Source organism: Eulemur rufifrons, chromosome 20 (genome assembly GCF_041146395.1).
Source record: "Eulemur rufifrons isolate Redbay chromosome 20, OSU_ERuf_1, whole genome shotgun sequence".
In the NCBI taxonomy this organism is placed as follows: domain Eukaryota; kingdom Metazoa; phylum Chordata; class Mammalia; order Primates; family Lemuridae; genus Eulemur; species Eulemur rufifrons.
Genome location: NC_091002.1, coordinates 35,901,197 through 35,914,456, shown reverse-complemented (window position 1 = coordinate 35,914,456; position 13,260 = coordinate 35,901,197). Strand labels below are relative to the sequence as shown.

At 37.7% G+C, this 13,260-nt stretch overlaps 1 protein-coding gene across 2 annotated transcripts in view; it reads left to right on the top strand.

Annotated features, from left to right (window-relative positions):
* The window catches only part of SEL1L2 (SEL1L2 adaptor subunit of SYVN1 ubiquitin ligase), a 99,568-nt gene that overhangs the window by 13,991 nt on the left and 72,317 nt on the right, over positions 1-13,260 (top strand). For both annotated transcript variants that reach the window (XM_069496118.1, XM_069496117.1), the window contains exon 2: positions 9,463-9,518. In XM_069496118.1, coding sequence (XP_069352219.1) covers positions 9,463-9,518 — 56 coding nt within the window. The remainder of the gene's footprint in view (positions 1-9,462; positions 9,519-13,260) is intronic.

Below are 13,260 nucleotides of genomic sequence, written 5' to 3'. Positions count from 1 at the left end.
TTCTTATAATACCCAGAACAAATCATCTACATCAAGTTGCCTAAAGTAACTGGTCAATTACTTCTCTTGATTCAATCCGTCAATCACACATAAGTAAATACATATAAACTTAAAAGCCCTCTAAACCAAGTCAGCCCATTCTCAAATTTTTAATGTTCTAATCACGTGAAGCAATGTGGCTAAGAAGTCCATTAGATCAACTATGGGAAAAAAAGAATAATAATTTTGCACTCATGTGTCATCTTTGTTTTTGAAAAATAGCATATTATATAAAGAGTAAAACCTAATATAACCACTTAACTCAAGATTGTTGCAGTGATGAAACATAACATTTAAAATATTCTTTTGAATAGGAAAACCATTATCATTATGTAAAAAAAAATTATCTTTGTATCTATAGAATTTAATTTGATAGTTCCAAACCTGAGATTCTTTGATTCTAAGTTTTTCACAGTAACTTGAAAGGTGGTTTGGTTGAATTTTAGATTCAGGAACAGAATTATATGCTGTGTTATAACCAAATTTAATTAGGACATTTAATTAATTACCCATAGGGTGCTGTGGGTAAACCTAAAACAAGAGAAAGCAAGAGAGAAATGGGAGCTGTCCTCAGAGATCTTACAATCCATAGAATAAAATTCAATATATGATTGGGTACGAAACATAAGTGACACAGAACACAAGTCCTGAAGAAGTACCAAAAAGGGAGGGTCATCAAAGGCTGTACAGGGAGGCCTACAGGTAGGAGGGTAAATTTATTTTAGTCATTTAACAAATATGTATGAAGAATCTATTATAGGATAGGAACTATGGTAGGCACCTGGACCCAATGCTGAAACAGGACAGACATATCCTGGAAGTATGAGTAAAATTTGGATATTAGGGAAAGAAAGTAAAGGATTCCAAATTAGAAGATATACATAAATAAAGTAAAGGGCATGGGGAAAGAATGGGTGGAATGTATATATGGGATAGGAGATATCACTACTTGATTAAGACCAGAGTATAGTGGGAAATAAATTGGTTAAGAAACAAAGGGTTAGATTATTAAAAAGCTTAAATTGCCAGACAGAAGAAATGAAAAGAAACATTACTGAGTGCCTAGCACATGTCAAATGCTTTCACATCCATGATCTCATTTAGCTTTCGGAACAATTCCTCCTACTCCCCACCCACAATTGTACAATTTCAAAGAAAAACAAAACACAACAAAATCTTGCCTGGTCATGGGGATGTTGGCATGGAAGAAGCAAAACATGATGCAAGATTTTGAACTTGGGAGAATGATGGTCCCCATGACAGGGACAGAACGTTAGAGAAGGGAAACTGACTTGAGGAGGGGGCATGTGAGAAATAATGATTGAGTTTGGGGACATTGGGACTTAGACATAATAAGAATATATCCAGGCCAGATCACCTTACTGCCTATGTCATCATATTTCAGCCATTTCAACTGGTGACACAAAACAAGTAATCGAAGTGTTTCCACTCTTCATTAAAACCCTAACTAGAACTTTCTATCAATTGCAAATTTTCAGTCTTTCAGCTAAAGCTGCTCAGTGTGGCTCTAAGTTTAAAAGCTTTACTGCCCTGTTTCTAGAGGACAGATCACACTTCCATTCACCATTAACAAAGGCTTCATACTCTGTATGCATAGAATTAACTAAATAGTTAATTATAAATTTTAGTTCATAAACGAGTGTGCAGGTAATATAACTTAATTTTTTAATAATGGAATTAATTTCTATTTCAAGTTACTATAGTATAAACTTCTCTTTACTACCCCTCCAGCTCTCTCCCCACTCCCAGTCCAGGGAATGTTTTCCCATTTTGGGAAGAGAGCACAGAAAGCCCTGTAGTTGCTTTGATGTTATATGCCACGTATTCTACATCTATTCTACTGTCGAGGTTGTAAGTCCTTTCTTTTCCCCTTAACAGACAAGAAAAGACTTCTTTCTTTCTTCCTACCACATCATTCTTTTTTCTGAAGAAATGAGCAACTCACTGACTAAACTGGGACAAGGCCACAGGTACAAAGAAACACCCAGAAAAATCATCAGTTAACATTACGGAATATGTGCCACCATATTTTCCCACTTGTAATTTGCATTCCTCCCAAATTATTTCTCATCAAAAATTAATATAAAAATAACAGTTATTAGGCCGGGCGCGGTGGCTCACGCCTGTAATCCTAGCACTCTGGGAGGCCGAGGCGGGTGGATCGCTCAAGGTCAGGAGTTCGAGACCAGCCTGAGCAAGAGCGAGACCCCGTCTCTACTAAAAATAGAAAAAAATTATATGGACAACTAAAAATATATATATAGAAAAATTAGCCGGGCATAGTGGCGCATGCCTGTAGTCCCAGCTACTCGGGAGGCTGAGGCAGGAGGATTGCTTGAGCCCAGGAGTTTGAGGTTGCTGTGAGCTAGGCTGACACCACGGCACTCACTCTAGCCTGGGCAACAAAGTGAGACTCTGTCTCAAAAAAAAACAAAACAAAAAAAAAAAAAAAACAGTTATTAAGCACTTTCTATGTGCTAGGCACTATGCTAGACACATTGCATAAGAAATTACTCAACTATCCTTCAAGTTTGCTGTTAAGCCTTTTACTTGCATCTACAGGTGATAATTAGGCTTCTGGAAGGAACATGCTCAGCAATGCTGAGAGTTATTCAGCCTTCTCTGTTCACTTAAAATGCATGGAAATTAAAATAAATAAAAAATTATTCAAGAAAAGAATGAATAAAAGCCTGGTCTCTCAGTAATTTTAGTTTTATGGAAATTTTGCCATCTTTGCACTTGAAGAAGGAAGTTGAGGAGGAGAGAACAGAAGATTATAAGATACTTACTTTTTCAAGACACTCTAAATTATAGACTGTTTTAAATATCTACTATATTAATATATTAATTTATATAACTAAGTCACTAGTCTATTAGCAAACATATAATAATGCGTCAAAATGTGTTTATTATTAATACAATATATTAACATCTTCATCATTTACTATAGTCCTTTAGTGCAATCTCACTTTCTTTTGTATCTCTATTTAGAGACCTTGATAATATCCAACTCTGGTCTAATTATATGGAAATAATGATTACAAATTATTTCTGTTGAGAGAGGAACGGAATAGCTCACTCTATGTGTGCAGCTCTTACTGTATGTATGGATGTTACAATTATTGTATGACTGAGATGGGTCTCCAGGGGACTGAACTCTTCTCAGTACATAGAGGATTTTGGAGTTCATAGAGGATAGATGATAATCCTGTCAGGGATTTGGGGAAAAAGAGAACTACGTCCCTCAGAATGGGAGGAACTTAGGTGAGTGGCCGAGTTAGAATTTGTGTTCTTGCCCTTAGTACCAGAGAATCGCCCCCATGTGGTGACATGGAAGATGACACTTACTCCCACCAGCGAGGTAGAAAGGTTCTTGTGAAATCTACCAGGAAAAAGAATGAACCGGGCGGGACCAGGGAGAAGGCAGTTGAAATATCATAAAGAGAGACCTATCAGTGTATGTTGGACTGTGTCTATGCCTTTTATATATTTTTGTTCTTCCTGGGATTGTTAAATTTATTTTGAAAATGTCGGTTGGTTTTAGATGTGGTAAGAGTAACCAAGGAAAGGGATTTCGAGGGAAAAGTGGTAACAGCAGGGATCAGAGTGAGAAAAACCCAAAAAGAAAGTAAAATTCAGCAGAAGCCTCTTCTTCCAGTACTTACATAATGTAGCTTCTCCATTTTATTTCAAGTAGGGAAGTGCTTTTCTCACACATGCTAATGCTACTTGTCTTTAAAAGGTAGGTCTTTGAGAAGGAGGAAAGAGGGGAACTAACACTTATTATTTAGCCACCAGGTATTTAACAAAACACCAAACAGTTTACACTTTAATTCTATCTTATTTTCACATGTACTCTAGCAGTAGTATAGTATTACTATTCCCATTTTATAGAAAACCTAGGTTTAGAGAGGCTAAATAACTTACCAAAGTTCACATGGGTAAATAAGGAAATATGAAATGTTATTTCTAAATATCATTTTTGGTGATGTCCAAAGTTAAGCATCTCACAAATCAAACAAATAAAGGACTTAGAATCATATAGACACACCTTATTTTCTTGCCCTTCACTTTACTGTGCTTCACAGATACTGCATTTTTTATAAAATGAAGGTTTGTGGCAATCCTGTGTCAAGCAAGTATATTGGCACTTTTTTTTTCAACAGCCTGTGCTCACTTTATGTCTCTGTGTCACATTTTGGTAACTCTTGCAATATTTCAAACTTTTTCATTATTATTATACCTCTTATTGTGGTCTGTGATCAGTGATCTTTGATATTACTATTGTAATTGTTTTGGGGTACCATGAACTGCACCCATATAAGAACATGAAGTTAATCAATATGTGTGTTCTGACTGCTCCGGTGACCTGGCTGTTCCCCTCTCTTCCTCTCCTTGGGCCTCCCTATTCCCTGAGACACAACAATATTGAAATCAGACCAATGTTAATGACATCACAATGGCCTCTAAGTGTTCAAGTGAAAGGAAGAGTCACACATTTCTCACTTTAAAGTAAAAGCTAGAAATGAGTAAACTTACTGAGGAAGGCATGTCAAAATCTAAGATAGGTCAAAAGCTAGGCCTCTTGCACCAAACCATTAGTCAAGTTGTGAATGCAAAGAAAAAGTTCTTGGAAATTAAAAGTGCTATCCCAGTGAACACACAAATGATAAGAAAGTGAAAGAAATAACCTTATTGCTGATATGGAGGAAATTTGAGTGGTCTGGATAGAAGATCAAATCAGCCATAACATTCCCTTAAGCCAAAGCCTAATCCAGAGCAAGGCCCTCTCTTCAATTCTATGAAGGCTAAGAGAGGTAAGGAAGCGTAGAAAAAAAGTTGGAAGCTAGCAGAGGTTGGTTCATGAGGTTTAAGGAAAGAAGCCATCTCTATAACATAAAAGTACAAAGTGAAGCAGCAAGTGCTGATGTAGAAGCTGCAACAAGTGATCCAGAAGATCTAGCTAAGATAACTGATGAAGGTGGCTACAATAAGAGATTTTCAACATAGACAAAATAGCCTTCTATTGGAAGAAGATAACATCTAGGACTTTTCATTGCTAGAGAGAAGAAGTCAATGCCTAGCTTCAAAGGACAGGCTGACTCTCTTGTAGAGGCTAATGCAGCTGGTGACTTTAAGTTGAAGCCATAATTCTGTGGGTTGACTGGGTGGTTTTTCTGCAGGTTTCACCCGGACTCACTCATGCAGCTTCATTCAACTGGTGGTCAGCTGAGACAGCTGGGATGCCTGGGCCTCTCTCTCACATGGTTTATTATCCCTGGCTTCTTCAGGGCATGCTGGTCTCAGGGCATTTCTCAAAGGGGGTAAAAGAGGCTGCAAAGCCTAAGGACTAGCCTTGGAAGTTGAACAGTGTCATCTGCCACATTTCTGTTGGTCAAAACAAGTTACAAGAGCAGCTCAGATTCAAGGAGTGTCGAAAATAATCTCTATCCCTTGATGCAAAGATTAGGTAAAGTCGTCCTGCAGAGGGATGTGAACACCGGGAGTTGTGACTCCTTGGGGGCCATTGTACCAAGCTACAATAATCCACCCTTAGGCCTCAATGATCCGCGTGTCTCTCACATGAGGGACTTGCTCTCCCAAAATTGCCAAGTTCTCATGCTGTCATAGCATCAAGCTCGGAATCCATGATCTCACGATGTACATCAGGTCAAGATGTTGATGAAGTTTCCTTAGACACAGTTCTTTGACTCGGACAACTGTGAACTAAAAAGACTAGTTATTCCCCTATTCCTGCACATACCCAATGTACACTGGAGAGATAGAAAAACCACATTAGACACTGCTGTCCAAAAAGGGGGAAGGAGAGACATATTAGTCACTGATCCATAAGAATTTGGAAATCCAGCCAGGAGTATATTGGTAGATCTCTGTACTCCAAGGGTAGGCAATGTTTATTGATGAGGGCCCAGTTCTACCGTTTGGGGGTGGTTTCCTAATCTATGGTTCTCCTTGGCTCTTGGCAATACCCTCTGGGCTAGGCCCTGTCCTCTTAGTTGTCCTTCCCTTTACATAGGAAATGTCCATGTTTGTAGCTGAATTGCTTTCTCATCCTGTTTCCTGCTTATAAAAAGACAGGGATCCAGAGGCCTCTTTTCATTTTGAGCTGTCTCCATCTTTTTCAGTCCAAACTAGTGGTGTTTTTTGCAACAAAACAGTTTTAAAAACCTTATGGGTTTTTTAATGAATCTGATGGGGCTCACTCCATGCCTCAAATGCCACATGGATAATTCTTTCAGAGCCAATGGGTTGTAGCACTAGCTGCTTCTTTACTACTTCAAAATTCTTCTCTCAGTGGAGATGAGTAGTAAATCAAAGCTCTACTGTACAAAAAATGGTGTGTTTCATATTATGAAAATACATAAAATGTTGTGCATAAGTCAATTTTTTGTAAAGAAAATGGAGTTTATGTCATTACAGAAGCTTGCCACTTAAAATCAATGTATTGTGAATCCTTTGGTAAAGTTTGGAGTGACAGTGGTGTGGAAAGGAGAGCTCTAGAGTCAGACCTGCCTTTCAATCCCACTCTGCCCTGTGACCTTCAACAAGTTACTTATTCTCACTTGGCGTCAATTTCCTCATCAGTACAGGAGGAACACAAATATTCTGTGCTTGATATCTTGCTGGGTTGTTATGGAGATTGGAGATAAAGTATGTGAAGAGTACAGCATATAATAAAATGTAGCCAGAGCTACAATTTCTAGAGCTGAATGAAACTTTAGTCCCCTTCCAAAGCTAACTGTATGTCAAATTTTTTGGATGGTACACTCTATTATATGTATTTATTCATTATGATGATGTACTACTGATCTAGTATATTAAGTACATTATAAAACATATCCCCAAAATAGAAATAATAGAGGAGATTTTTTTAAACCTCATGTAAGGAGAAGGTCTAATATTTTCTTCCTACACCCAATAGATTGTGGTTTTTTTACAAGGAGTACTGGAATTTGTGGCAATTTTGGCATTCATGTAGAGGGAAGTGATAAGACAGTGGTACAGGTTTCCAGCAATCACCAATGTTTCTCAACTGATAAGAAACCACCGACAAGAAAGCGCTGTGGGATGTATTATTTGCAACAGAATGTGTTCCCCAATAGCCATTTTCTTTAGGTGAAAATCTAAAAGCCTGAAATTTAGAAAAGAAACACTTTTTTTTAACAAGTTTCCAATCTGTTTTGGATTACACATCTTCTTCTGGAAATAATAACCAACTGTCTTTATACTCTTTTTGTGTTTTAAGCTACTGAATAGTTAATTCCTTCAGTTATACTCTTATACGTCCTCCTATTGCGCTAATTCTCAGATCTACACTTATCCTACCTTTGATTACTGCTTGTAGCCCTGTAATTTTCATGTTACTCTTTGACCACTGACAGTTTTATTTTCTGGCCCACTGTACAATATAAACTTTATTCCATTTATTATCCATAATTTTCTCCTCTCGCTCAAATACACATGATATTTTGTACTTTTTGTTCTGTGTCTGTACACTCTGTATATACTAACTCTAATTACATTCTGTGTACTTTGGGAAATGTAATGATGGGAATCTATCAAATCACATTGCTTTTTCTAGTTTACTTTTTCTAGTTGTGATAATGGAGTTTAAAAACTACTAGGCTTTTACTGTGACTATAATATCAGTCATAGTGTCTGATTTCTAATATACAAATATAATTAGGCCAAGTAATTTGCTTTGAAGAAAAAGCTGTAATTGAGACAGGTCATGTTATAGGTAAAGCATTAGTAAACTCTAATAGCATATGGAGTCTTTAATTATGCTTTGTTTGCTGTAGTTCCTTCAAAGTACTAATTCACATGTAACACTGTCTTGAAGGCATCTTATATCCTTTAAAGGAGTAGGTCTCATATAATTATTATTATATATAGCTAATACTTATTAAACACTAAATTAATTGATACATATTACATACTGTGCTAAATAAATGGACTGTCTCTTTTGATTACCGTAACAAATTAATGAAATAGGCACAAAATCAGGACTAGAACATAGGCCTGTTTGACTTAAAGGCCACATGGTGGAACATGATGCTACATTGACTCTAATAAAGAGAATTCATGGTCCCAAAATCACTTGACAAACTTGGGATAAAGATTCATTTGTAACAACATTCTAACTCTAGAATAATTTATTTCATATCCTGAACCTAAGGAGCAATCCTAATGTATATAACAGTATCAAATGTGTATAATCTTTAAAAGAATTTGATATGCTTTATTAATGCATTGGCTACCATGCAGTGATTGAACTTTTATTTAGAATTTGCCAGTTATTTCTCTAATTTAACAGAGAATTAAATATCAAACAACCTGGAGCTAATTTCTATAAGGTCTGGCTCTTACAAAGGAAATAGAACAGACATAGAATTGTGAGGCTGCTGCCAAGTACTAAAGTTCATCAGTGAGGGAAAGAATAAAACATATCAAATTAATAAATACAATGTCAGAGATAACATTAGAAAATTCATAACCTGCCCTTAAAGTACAAGATCATGACTTTTTGGAAATACAAAATTTTGACTTTCCCATATTAGTCCTGAGTTAAATTCTTTAGTTTGTAAAATGTGAATGTATCACATACATGCATGTTTTACTTCATGAAACATATATGTCATTTTTACAATGCATCAAATCAGTTTATAGTAATTAAAAATTATCAATCCTAATAATGTAGTAAAGTTGATGTCTTGTGATGTATTACTCTGTCATCTCAGGTTTTCAAAGACTTGTTTCTTTCTAAGTATGGAAGTTAAGATATTTCAAGCACTATGCAAAAATTAAATATAGCAATGATTATGTATGTATTCTACATGACATATTTTCTTATAAAAAGATTCATTAAAATTGCTTCATTAAAAATTTATTGAAAATTATTTCAAAGCCTGATATAATTATACTAGCCCACATTTCTCAGATGTTTGTATTATTCAATTAATTTTTACTATCTCTCTGACATATGGACAAAAATTGTATTTTCTCCTCTATATTTTAATATCTTCTATTAATAGATGGCATTTATTTACATAAATACATTTTAATTAAATTCTAGCTCAGAAAGTTTTTCACTATTGTAATTAGCTCTATTATTTGCAGAATCCTTTCATGTTATTAACTCAATTTCAGAATGCTTGATTAAAGTATTTAGATTATCTCTGGTGTCAGGTTAGATCTTTACAAATTATCAGTGAAGGAATTATTTTTAACACATTAGTAACTCTAAATTGTAAATATTTTCAACTATCATTCTTACAGTTCTAAAAGTTTTCTAAAAAATTTTTAAACCAGATTTTGTACTTAGTAAAATTTTAAAAGAAAATGTTTTCAAATTTTATAAAAATGTTTTGTATATTACAGCTATCGAAGCAGAAAAACATGATGAAAGACGAAAAGAAAGAAATGTCACCACACAGGTAAATATTTTGCTAAAACATTATTTTTTTTTCAATAGAAAATTTAGACTCTAGGTACTATTATTTATTAAGCACGCTCAGAATTTCTTAAACAGATAATTATTAACCATCATTCCTTTTATTTTATTTATTTATTTTTTTTAAGACAGAGTCTCGCTCTGTTCCCCGGGCTAGAGTGAGTGCCATGGCGTCGGCCTAGCTCACAGCAACCTCAAACTCCTGGGCTCAAGCAATCCTCCTGCCTCAGCCTCCTGAGTAGCTGGGACTACAGGCATGCGCCACCATGCCCGGCTAATTTTTTCTATAATATTTTTAGCTGCCCATATAATTTCTTTCTATTTTTAGTAGAGACGGGGTCTCGCTCTTGCTCAGGCTGGTCTCGAACTCCCGAGCTCAAGTGATCCACCCGCCTCGGCCTCCCAGAGTGCTAGGATTACAGGCATGAGCCACCATGCCCGGCCTCATTCCTGTTATTTTTAAAAAATTCTCAATCAATATTACTCCTTCATTCATTCTACAAACATTTACTTAGTCTACTGTGAGAGGATAGACTGTCCTCCCACCTGAGCCTTCTAAGTTGTAGCCTCCCTAAGGTCCTAAACATTAAGACACCAGGGCAGAGGCCAGTCTGCCTTATAGAGCCATAAATACTTATCAAGCTTTTTTAACCTTATGATGTCTTCTGACATCTTGGAAGGAGGGGATTCAGATGTTCAGTCTGTTCTCAACCCAGCAGCCATTGTACTCCTGTAAATGTCAAGTCGTTTCAAGTCTCTCCTTTACTTGAAAACTTTTAGTGGCTTCCCATCTCGCACAGACTAAAACCAAAGTCATTATAATGGCTTGTTTATTGGACTCTGTGGTCTGGCCCCACTGTTTTCTCTGATATCATCTCCTACTACGGTGCTCCCTTCTACCATTCTAGAAACACTGGGTGTCATGCTGTTCCTCAGACACCCCAGGCATGTGAACACCTTTCTGTTCTCTCTGCTTGGAATGCCTTTGCACCCAGATATGCATGGGGCTCCCTTCCCTCACCTCCTCCAGGTCTTTGCTCCAGTGTCATCTTTTCACAGGTTCCTCCCCTGGAGAGTCTCTCAATTTGCAAGCACTCTATCTAAAGTTGTAAACCCTGTCACAATACCTTCTTCTGTCTCCCTTTCCTGCTGCATTCCTCTCAGCATTATTACCATGTAACATGTAAACATTTTATGTTTGCTGTCACTCTCCCCCCACTAGCATATAAACTCCACGAGGGCAGGGATTTTTGTCTGTGCTGTTCACTGCTGTTATTCCCAGCAACTAGCTCGGTGTCTGGCACATAGCAGGCACTCAGTAAATGTTTATTGGATTAATGGATAAATCTTAAATGCAGATAGAAGAAGTAAACTGTGAAAAATGTTTATATAAATTAAAAACTCCTCTCTGCATTTCAACATTCTCTAAACCCCTCCAAATAGAGGTTTGCTCTTCTTCCATCAGTATGACTACCATGTCCCATAATTAGCAGTGGGATTACTATCAACAGAAATAGAAGTGAGCATCACCTAAATCTCACAGTTTGTCCTTGGGCAGGTGGAGATTGAAAGGAGATCAGTTTCATCAGGTCATCTTGCGCTCTTGGTATCTTGTGGTATGTGGTACCTGCTCAATAACATTTGAAACACCTTTGGGAATTAATCCTCTTCCTGCTTAAGAATGCAGTCTAGACTCGTTAAGCGTCCACTCAATGCCCAGCATTAGGAGATGAAGGCTATAGAGTAAATATGGGAAAGGACCCGCCTCTATCCACGTGAAACCTAGGTAACAAGAGAAAACTAAAAACTATTCTAAGAGATCTTGGAATATTGGAAAGTAGCAAAAGCACTGCCTTTGTGCCAAAAATAAGAATAAATGTGCCAGGGTAGCCTGTTTGTAGACTGTAAATCTTACCCAATTCCTCTGGAGTATCTGCTTTTTAAAACTTCCTTAGCATTGACCTCATAGAGTACAGACTGAAGAAGTAAAAGGATCAAAGATGACAAAGGGCTCTACCGCAAAGTTCCCTCCCACCCATGCTTCAGCCACATACGAGTTACGATTACACATACAGGGAGGTAAATTCAAATTTTCTCTCTCCAAAGCCCACTGATCTTTAGTTTTTCTTGTGAGGGGATATTTCCTACCTTTCCTGTGCTTTAAGGAAACAAGGGGTTTCCCTGCAATAAACAAATCCACACATTCGTTAGGCTCCTCTCTACTCAAGGCATTCTACTTTAAGTAAGAAATATACTAAAAAGTTTACAGTATCTATAATTAATTGAGTAGATAAACAGGCTGGGTGCGGTGGCTCACACCTATAATCCTAGTACTCTGGGAGGCCAAGGCAGGAGGATCAGTTGAGGTCAGGTGTTCAAGACCAGCCTGAGCAAGAGTGAGGCCCCATCTCTACTAAAAATAGAAAAAATTAGCCAGGTGTGGTGGTACACACCTGTAGTCCCAGCTACTTGGGAGGCTGAGGCAGGAGGATCACTTGAGCCCAGGAGTTTGAGGTTGCTGTGAGCTAGGCTGACGCCATGGCACTCTATAGCCCAGGGGACAGAGTAAGACTCTCTGTCTCAAAATATAAATAAATAAATCAAGTAGATAAAGCATAAAATAAATGAGGTAACATGATGCCAGCTTTAGAGACTGAGCTTTAGAGATGCCAGCTGAGAGCACTGAGCTACTGCTAACCAAGAAGGAAAGAAAGGACTCGTGCAGAGGAAGGGCCATCGCTGTGTGTCACAGTGACATGGGAGGGCCTTGGGGAGAAGGAACTTGAGTTGGGCCATGGAACAGCAGTAATATTATGGATAATAGGAAAGAAAGGACAATGCAAACCATTTAAACAAGGGCAAGGAAGTAGAAAAGAATCTATTCTATTTGGGGAACGGTGAGTGGAAGATGTTGGCTGTCAGTAAGTGTGAGAGTACTAAGAAATTAAGGTCACTGTGACATTTTTAGGCCAGACTGTGAAGAGTCTTAGCTTTTGTGCAAAGGGGTTTGATTTTATCCTGTTGTCACTAAAGACTGAGGACTTCTGAGTTGTGCAGTGATATCTCCAAAGAGATGCTTGAGAAAAACTCATCCCACACGAATCATCAAGATTAGGAAGAGGCAGGAGGGCAAGTGAAGAGGTAAGAGACTACGGAAACACGGCTTCTGTCTCCGATTAAGAGCTATAGCTAGTCTACAGATGGGCCTTGGGAGTTTAAAAACATACTTACAAAAACATACTTCCATTCAGTTTGCCGTTCAAAAACTAAAATACATAAGTTCTTCAACAGAAAATCCTGCCAGCCGTCCTTCTGAAATATATCCAGAAAGCAATCACTATCACCATTTCCCCCTCTACCATCCTTTTATGTCACGGTCACCATCAACTCTCACCTATCTTTATTGACCTCCTCTTTTCCCTACTCTTTCTCCAACATGTGATACTCTCCACACAGCAGCCAGAAGGATACTCTTGAAATTTAAGTCAGTCTATATCCCTCCACTGCTCAGAACCCACCAAGGGTCTTCTATTCACACAGCACATGATTCAGGATCCTGAGCCTGACCTCAGAGCTGCCTCTCTGCCTCGCTACTCACTACCTCCATGCCCCACTCACACCAGCTGCACAGTCTTCCTGGCACACCTGTGTGCTCCTGCTTCGGGGCCTTTGCATTTGCTGTTCCCGCTGCCAGAACTCTCTTTCCTGAGATATTTGCAGGACTA